The sequence below is a fragment of the Nuphar pumila genome, chromosome 5, assembly GCF_984573655.1.
Source record: "Nuphar pumila chromosome 5, dmNupPumi1.hap1.1, whole genome shotgun sequence".
Taxonomy (NCBI): Eukaryota; Viridiplantae; Streptophyta; class Magnoliopsida; order Nymphaeales; family Nymphaeaceae; genus Nuphar; species Nuphar pumila.
The window spans coordinates 50,192,214-50,202,095 of NC_143253.1; the positions used below are offsets into that span (position 1 = coordinate 50,192,214).

The 9,882-nt window shown below is 37.9% G+C and overlaps 1 protein-coding gene across 1 annotated transcript; it reads right to left on the reverse strand.

Moving 5' to 3' along the window:
- Window positions 1-4,386: 4,386 nt before the first annotated feature.
- On the reverse strand, window positions 4,387-6,357 carry LOC149837564 (small ribosomal subunit protein mS81 (rPPR8)-like). Its single transcript, XM_090008062.1, has one exon. It carries the CDS (start codon window positions 6,355-6,357, stop codon window positions 4,387-4,389), a length of 1,971 nt encoding a protein of 656 aa, XP_089864188.1.
- Between the last annotated feature and the right edge of the window lie 3,525 nt (window positions 6,358-9,882).

A 9,882-nucleotide genomic window follows, 5' to 3' on the forward strand; every position in this document is an offset into this window, starting at 1 on the left:
GACCCATGTACATGATTTTGATCATATACATGGATCAGCCAGCATGTTGTACATGTTGGTACAGGTCTGGCCGACCCATGTACATGGACCAGCCAGCATCTTGTATGCATACTTGCACAAGTTTGGCCGACCCATATACATGATTATGATCATATTACATGGATCAGCCAGCATGTTGTCAACATGTATATTTCAGCCTGGCCGTATCATGTACATGATTTTGATATGAAGATGGATTAGTCTCACCTTTTGGCTTGATAATCAGACCAATTATGATAAGTTTATTGTTGAGTGGTCGATTCATGTACATGAATCTGATCGATGGATTGCATAATAATTGTTGATACATGTACATAATTCTGAGTATGTACATGAATCAGACCAGATGTGAATGGTTTTGTGATGACAGATGTGTATGAAGATGTCCATGTACCTGATTATGATTGAAATATGTATTTTCTTAGTTGATGCATAAATTTGATCCTGAATTGATCAATTTGCAATTGTACATATCATACACATAAATCTTAAAATAATTTGATGTTTGCATGACTATGATCATATGCATATTTGGTTGGTTATATGCATGGAACTGATCATAGTGTATTCTGCAAGCATCGTATTCGCATGCGTATATACTTGGCTTAATATGCAATCATATTTTGTGTTTTGAATATGCATTGTGAATATGTTTGAAAACTGTGTGTATTTGTTGCATGTTCACTGAAATTTTGCAAATTACATAAATTACTTTTGAGATATGTTGGTGGTCAGATGTGAACTACTATGGGTTGTGTAGACTACGAGCATGTGTTGCTCCAACTGTTGTAGATTTTATTTATTCATTGCAAAATTTATTTCTAAAAAATTATTGATTTTTCAAACTTAATTACATTGTTAAATTGTGAGGGTCGGGTCCCGAAATTGTTTGTTTTGCATATGGATTTACAAAACAGTTATTGTATAAAAAACTTGAAATTTGTTTTGAAATGGTAAAAGAGACCAAACTGTGTAATTAATCTCTTCCTTGATGTCCCTTCCGCAGTATGGAATCTTGAATAGCGGTCATGGAAGATCGTGGGGATACTAAAACTCTGTGTGTGATTGTGCTCCTGAACTCGATATGGTGGTTCACCTTCCAGCCAAGATTCTAGGGAGATTTCAGTCACTTTACCTAGAAGTGGTGGTGTTGACTCAGCTGTAGTTATTGGTATACCAAAAAAGTGACATCAATGATTGAGGATTTCCATTGATGTTCCGACATTAAATGAGGATTCCTAATATTCAGATAGAATGTGAGGATTCCTGATATCGGTCAAGAAACAAGTGTAGAACCCAGTAATAAAATACAAATTGTGTGTTAATCTACGACTGAGAACCTAACTTAAACTTCGAAAATTGTAATCGTTTTGAATATTCATGGATTTAAGAAAAAGTGAAAATTAAACTTATATGCATTTAATAGGGACATGCAGGCAAAAGCAACTCTAAGTTATTTATGCATGTTTATTGAATCATGAATATTTTACTGTTCAGCATTAGTTCATGCATTTATGCATATTTGGCTTTGCATAATATTTGTTTCTGCATGATATTTAGTTGAATGCTTGAATGGTAAAGTATTTGTGGTAAGTTATTGCTTGTGATTCCTTTGAAATTTATGCATGAATTTTGTTTATGCTATTTCCTTTACTGTTTGAATTTTTAGAGGAATTCGTATGAGGACTTCGGTTCTTACCCGTTTTCTTAAAATTGTTTTACAGGCACAGATGCTCAGTGATGTCTCAGACTGGCAAGCTAAAGATTACGAGAGTTGGGACTGTGTTTTGGGTTCTGACAGGATGACTTGATTTGATATAGTCGACTATTATGTTCTTAGACTATTTGACTTTTTGATATAAATGAATAAAGTTTGATTATTACTTCAAGTTGATTCAATGCACGGTATGGTTTGTGATTTGGTATATTAAATCTATGATGTGCCTCGAATTCTTGAGAGTGTCTTTTGTAATTGTTTTTAAAAAAATAAAATAAAATTTTTACTATTTTTACAAGGATCAGTTGGGATCATTACAATTTCATAAGGGTGAGAGAGAGAGAGAGATATAAAGAGAATGACTGAGAAAAGATATAGAGAGGGAATAACAAAATGAAACAAGCACAATCACTCCAAAAAAAATTGAAGTAGAGGCAACACTGGTCTAGCACCACCAATGGATCACACGAACACTTGGATTTGAGTCTACAAGTGTGCAACCACGATCCCACAAACATCAACAAGAAGCTTAGAACCATCAAGTTTTGATATCATGAAAGGAAATGAGGGCCTCCAACAAAGTCCACCAAATCACCAAAGTGGAAACACGAAAGAACCACAAAAGGACTCATTAACAAAACCCACAACAGATGCTCACAAAATGTAAAAAATAATATTTTATTGATGTTCAAAATATGCAAGAAGCATTACATAGAGAAGGGTTCACCCTTATTTATATACAGTATGGGAACACCATAGAAACGTTGGGGTTGGTCCAACGGACCTAAATAGAGTTGTTGGACCTGCTCCAACGTCTCTATTGACTAATCAACTTTAAGTTCACTTGTTCAGTAAGAACTAAAAAGAAAGAAAAAAGAAAACTAAATCAAAACTTATGTCACATAGGTGCGGGTGTAGATGCGGATGCGGATACGGTTGCGGATGTGGGGAGGGTATATATATATATATATATATATATATATATATATATATATATATATATATATATATATAACTGGACTTGGTTAGGGTTAATTGAATCTACTTCTGGACAGAAATGGACCTCAGTGTGGTTGACTTCACCTGACACAAAGAAAGCCGTGTCCAAGTGTCACACTCCATGTGTGGTGCCCCGTTATTTAGACTAAAACTATAGTTACAATAATATATATATATAGTACACATGTCTATTTACATATGTATATATGTACATAATACATATACATACATACCTATCTACAATATATGTATATATACAATTTAATAACCGGAAGTACCCAAGTATCAATGCTAATAGGACATGGGTACAAGGGGCTGGTAGAAGTACCCATGTTACATAGCTTCCAAGAAAAGAGAAGGAAGCAGCAAGATCCACAACTTTCAGTTTTATGATACATTAACATTCAACTGTTTACTAGGTTGTTTGGACAGATATTGCTCCAACTAGGCACAAGGGGTTGGTAGAAGTACCCATGTTACATAGCTTCTAAGAAAAGAGAAGGAAGCAGAAAGATCCACAACTTTCAGTTTTATGATACATCAACATGCAACTGTTTTCTAGGCTGTTTGGACAGATATTGCTCCAACTAGGCACAAGGGGCTGGTAGATGTACCCATGTTACATGGCTTCGAAGAAAAGAGGAGAAGGAAGCAGAAAGATCCACAACTTTCAGTTTTATGATACATCAACATTCAACTGTTTTCTAGGCTGTTTGGACAGATATTGCTCCAACTAGGTTCAAAGTGTCGGTTCTCTTGGTGCCTGTTGTGCCACTTCCAGTCTCCTACAACATAACATGCCAGGTGATGACATGTCTGAAATGTAGAGAAAATGGCAAACTTGCTATTTTGGATAAGGCATGAGGATTATCAGCGATAAAAATTGCATTTATTGATATAAAGTCACAAAAATGTAAATTCATAACAGATTACTAGAAACGCAACTTAGCATCTTTGTTTAATTTATCATAATTTTAACAAGTAGAGATTTTGCCAAAAAGAAAAAAGAAATATCCAAAGATACATTTGGTGAATACGGAAATAATCTGCGCAAGTCCTACAAGAACTTTAGTATTTACTCATTATATGTAAATAAGACTTTTTGTGCTTGATGCTTTTGATCCTTCAAAAACTAAACGTCTTTTGGATTAAATAAATTTCATGTGGTTACTACATCAACCTGTAATTATACACTATTAATTAGAATCGTCTCTAGGAAAGAAAGAAAATCAGTCCCACCGAGCACATATTTCATTAAGAGATTACACGAAGGGTATATTTCTCCTTGAGCACTAATATCTTCAAGTACTAAAATCAGAGGGTCCCTGACTTTAACTTCAATTACATCAAGATGTTACCATATCACCAGATAGATAATAGAAGATCATGTATAAAGAAAAATAGGTGGAAGGCTCCTTCCCACTGTTCAGTAACTAATCATGACAAAGTTATTTACTATCCTTCTGGAAAGAGCCGAAAACCACAACATTACATTAAATTCAAACGCTGATCACCTTGGACATTCAGACAAGCAAGAATCCGTTTGAGCCTAGTGCAAGTGAACATATAGTGCCAGAGAAACATTAGTTCCTCACAGAAAGGAAAGAACATTGACCTGCAGTAAGTCTAATCTAAGCAGCTGCAAGCTCATGCTTCATAGAAGAAAAGAGATCCAAAACATCTGCGTGATTACGTATATAACTTGGAGATTTGTAAAGCAAGTCCTGAGCCACTTGGTGCCTGCCTGCATCAGAAAAAGCTTTGAACATGTGTAGAAACACTGAATTAGCAGGGTAGTCTTTCACTGTCATTGCTTTCAAAATGCCTAACGCATCATCTGCTGTCCCAGACTTGGAAACATATTCAACAAGCGGATCCAAGAAAGGTGGAAAACCCTGGCTCTTCATCAAGATCAGTACCTTTGATGCCTCTTCCAGATTTCCTTGACAAGCTAACCTTTGTATGAGGACTTTAAACGTATTATGGTTTGGTCTCAGTTTTCCCTTGTTCACAACCTCAGAAACATATGGCAACACGTCAACAGCCTTACCCTTGACACAAAACCCATTCACTAATACTTCTAAAGCATCAGGATACATGACTCCATTTCTTTCCATCATGTTCTGAAAAATGGATGATGCCTTATTTAGTTTGCCAGAAAGGCAGTATTTTTGGATAGCAGATTTCAATGTTATCAAATCAGGTGTGCAACCCAAATCCACCAATTCATCAAACAATTTACATGCTTCATCCAACTTACCAGCCTCACAAAGAGCAGAAATAGCTCTACCGCATAAACTACTACCAAGTACCAATCCACCCTCTTCCATGGACTTTATTACTTGATCTGTCTCACCCAATTTTCCAGCGCTGGTCAAGGACTTCAGAATGCCATCAAACGCTGTCTTCGTCAGTGACAGCCCGGATGAACTCATAATCTTCACAACTCTAGAGAACAAATCCCAATCCGGTATATTGGAGACAACAATTCTCCGCAAAAGAAAGATGCTGTCTTGAACAGGAGGTTTGCGTGGACCCGCAACCATGATGTCGTACAGATCAACAGCTTCCTTCAACATTTTTCTCCTCTGGAACCGCCTCGAAAGGTTCTCATAGGTGGCAAGCTCCATCTCAAACCCTGAATCCCTCATTTCTTTCACAATAACCCAAAACCAATCAATGCAGTCTCTTCGGCCCAATACACTGATCACTGAATTGTACGTAACTGCACTGTGTTTGTAATTCAACTTCTCATCAAGCCCTCTGAAAAACATCAATGCTTTCATGGGATCCCTCTTGAGCCCCCTCAATACACTAACAACCAACCCGTCCGATAGACTGGAAGATACGGAACCCAATTTTTGGCCCATTTCTGCATCCCATTCCTCTCTTCTTCCAACTAGCTTGACTATCTCATCCCGCAGCTCCGAATCTCCTTCATCAAATTTCTCCGAATCCCCTCTAACTTTAAAGCCGAAGAACTCGTCCAATCTCGCTGAACTGTCCACCATGTTCTCATCCTCAAACTTCTTCCTGATCTTTCTACGCGTGCCCTTATACATTCTGAGTCCCGCCTTCTTCATCCGCTCGGCGAGATCCCAGAATTCCTCCATGAGATCATTCAGAACCAACATCTGAAGCATCATACTGTGCGCAGCGGAATCCAATCCGCCGTCGATTTTCGTCGATACCCAATTGAAGAAACTCAAAGCCGTCATCGGATTGGCATCAAGCCTTCTCAATACCCTCGATGTCATCTCATTGCTCCATGAATAGTCAAGGGATTCCAAGTGGTTTACCGTTTCTTCGCACCATTCCTTACTAGAAAGGGACTCGATCAAAGAGTCCACATCATCACCACCCTTTGTTTGAGATGCCGGTTGGGAAGAAAAATTGGAGATTTGGGTTCTTATTTTTGTGCCCAAAAGGTTGGAGGAAACAATAGTTTGATGGAGAGAGCGCGAGGGAGACGAAGGAAAACATGGAGATCTCTGAGGTTCCGGTTCGCTCACCTGGTAACGGAGAAACCCCACATTTCGGCATTGGTACAGACGAGTGCAGAACCTGTCGGAGATGAGCTTCCTTCCTGCCCGCTGCATCATTCTTCTGGCTCGGTCGAGAGATGAAGAGTGCGTGGGTTGGGGAGAGACTCTGCCGTTGCCCTGCCCTTGTGGTGAATGAATCCCAAGGTTTATGTTGTACCGTAGTAGGGTTTTAGACTCCGTGTCGCAAAATGTCTGCGTTATTTTTTATAATATCGTTACTTTTCTGAGGCTCATACATTCCAGAGAAAAACGAGATGTTATGAAAATAGGCGCCCCTTTTGGAAAGACAATATATCTTTTTACTTACTTTTAATGCGGTAACAACGCTCATCTTTAATCCTATAATATAGTTTTATATAACTTTTTTGACATATTTCTATATTTTCCTGAAAGCTTTCTGAGAACAAAAAACTTCAATTTATCGGTCCATATTCCTTGCCGCGATTTTTTGAGAGCGAGATTTCTGATATTGTTGGCGTTTGACGCAGTGGTTTATACTTTATAGTGACTACTGATGAAAAAGAACTCGACAAAGGGCTGCAAATGGGTCAGATATGGGCCGGGTAAGGTTGACCCATCATTAGATTCAACTTTCAATGAGTGGGTCGAGTTTAAGATCCAGATCTGTCCCAGAATACGTGGTAGAAATATGGATCCAGATATGTTCAGACCCGCTCTGAAATTGATGAGTCAGAAGCAAACGGGTAAAGTATGTTGTTTTTCATCTGAGATAGATGAAACAATTCGGATAAGATCTGATTCTGACCTGGATCTAACTAAACCTGACATTATTGCTTCAAATCTGACCCATCGAGACGTGTTCTGGGGGTATCTTGAGAAGTAGTAGGCTTGCAAACTGACCAGATGTGGGTCGGACCCTGGTTGGTCCAATTTTTAAGCAATCTGTGAATTCGTATCTGAATATAAGATAGATCCAATAGAGTATATCTAAATCTGGAATCCAAATTCATGTGGTATTATAGGATCCTGCAAAAATAAGTTGAGATGGTATATTTTACATGTAAGAGATAAAAAGAGATTGGATTTATCATAGAGTTGAAAATAAATTATAAGAGTAGATAAACTCCGCCTGTGTATAACTGTTTAGTTATACACTGCCCGTCCCAAGCCCGGATAAAGGAGGAGGGTTGCGGTAGGCCTGTGACAGCCAGCATAAAAATTTAGTCATACTTTATGATTATGAACCAATATGAGAATTTTGTTGGGGCGTTCCCTACTGAGCAACGCGTTGTATTCTATAGGCCCGGAGGCAATGATAAATGGGCAAGGGTTGTTAGGTCGTCGCCCGGAAGCGATGCGTCACACCGGCGCTCGGGTGTGGTGTCAAATAGGCAAGGATTCCCTCACTTTGTTGGACGGGTGAGGGTAAAGAAGTTAGTCCAAGACCATAAAATTAGGTTAGCCACTTGGAACATAGGATCTTTAACTGGTAAGTTGGTAGAGTTAGTAGATGTTATGTGTAGGAGAAAGATTGATATTTTATGTCTGCAAGAGACCAAATTTGTAGGTGAGAAAGCAAAAGTGATAGAACCTTGGGGATATAAGATTTGGTATACAGGAATAAATAGGAATAGGAATGGAGTAGGGATTGTTATGAGTCGTGAGTTTATAGATAATGTAGTTGAGGTCCGTAGGAAGGGTGATAGGATTTTACTTATTAAATTAGTATTAGGTTCAGATATTATTAATATTATTAGTGTTTATGCACCTCAAGTAGGTTTAGATGATTCCATTAAGCATCAATTTTGGGAAGATTTAGATGGAGTAATACAAGGGATATCTTATGGAGAAAGGCTTTTCATCGGCGGTGACCTTAATGGGCATGTAGGCATTAGTAGGGATGGATTTGAGAGTATCCATAGAGGCTATAACATAGAAGAAAGAAACGAAAGTGGAGAAAGGATTTTAGATTTTGGTTTGTCCTATGATATAATCTTAGCAAATACTTGGTTTAGGAAGAGGGAGTCTCACCTAGTAACATTTAAAAGTGGGGTTAATACGAGTCAGATAGATTTTTCCTACTTAGAAAGAGAGATAGGGGTTGTTGCATCGATTGTAAGGTTATACCGGGAGAAAGTGTAGCTACACAACATAGAGTCTTAATTTTAGATCTTAGAATTAGACAATGTCGCAAAAGGGATAGACATAGGATAGATCCTAGAATTAAGCGATGGGCACTGAAAGGAGCTAAACAAGGAATATTTGTAGAGCAGGTAGTTAAGGAAGTTGATTGGTGTCTCGAGGAGGATTCAGAATCAATGTGGAATAAGATAGCAGGTGTCATGAGAAAGGTGGCTAATGAGGTATTGGGTGTGTCTAAAGGCGGTGCACCACTAGGTAAGGATACATCGTGGTGAAACGAGGATGCCAAATTAGCTATTAAGGTTAAAAGAGAGTGCTATAGAAATCTAAGTAAGAGTTGTGATAATGAGAATTTGGAGAAGTATATGATAGCAAAGAAGGAAGCTAAAAAAGTAGTTCAGAACGCGAGGGATAAGGTATATAAGAAGGTTTATGACAAGTTGGATACCAAAGAGGGCGAGAAGGATATTTATAGGCTTGCAAAGATGAGAGATAGGAAATCGAGGGATCTGGGTATGGTTAGATGTGTCAAAGATGAAATGCAAAGGGTTTTAGTCAAAGATGAGAAGATTAAAGAGAGATGGAAAGATTATTTTGATAAGCTATTTAATGAAAGTCATGCTCAAGATCTTGGAGACTTTTTTATTCCTTTTTATGAGATGAATCGTGACTTCATGCGTAAGATTCAAAAGAAAGAAATTGCAGAGGCTTTGAAGAAAATGAAATCAATAAGGGCATTTGGCCCAGATGGTATACCTATCGAGGCTTGAAAATGCTTGGGAGAGAAAGGTTTAGAATGATTGACAAATCTTTTTAACAAGATTTGGCGGAAAAATAAGATGTCTAATGAGTGGAGGAAGAGTACTTTGGTGCCTCTATATAAGAATAAGGGTGATATACAATATTGCACAAACTATTGTGGTATAAAACTCATGAGTCATACTATGAAACTTTGGGAGAGAGTGATTGAGTCTAGGTTGAGGAAGGTTATCATGATATCGGAGAATCAATTTGGTTTTATGCCTGGAAGATCAACTATGGAAGCTATACATCTTCTTAGACAACTTATTGAGAGAAATAGAGAGAGGAACAAAGATTTACATATGGTTTTTATTGATTTGGAGAAAGCATACGATAGAGTACTTAGGGACGTTCTCTGGTGGACAATGATGAAGAAAGGTGTGTCTCTCAAGTACATTGGTATAATTAAGGATATGTATGAAGGAGTAGTAACCAATGTCCGCACTTGTGGAGGGGTGACAACCAATTTTCCTATAACGGTTGGGTTACATCAAGGATATGCTTTAAGCCCTTTCCTATTTGCTATAATGATGGATGAGCTTACGAGATCAATTCAAGAAAATGCGTCGTGGTGTATGTTGTTTGCTGATGATATTGTTTTGATTGATGAGTCTAGAGCTGTGGTTAATGCTAAGTTAGAATTATGGAGACAGACATTAGAAGCAAGAGGTTTTAAGT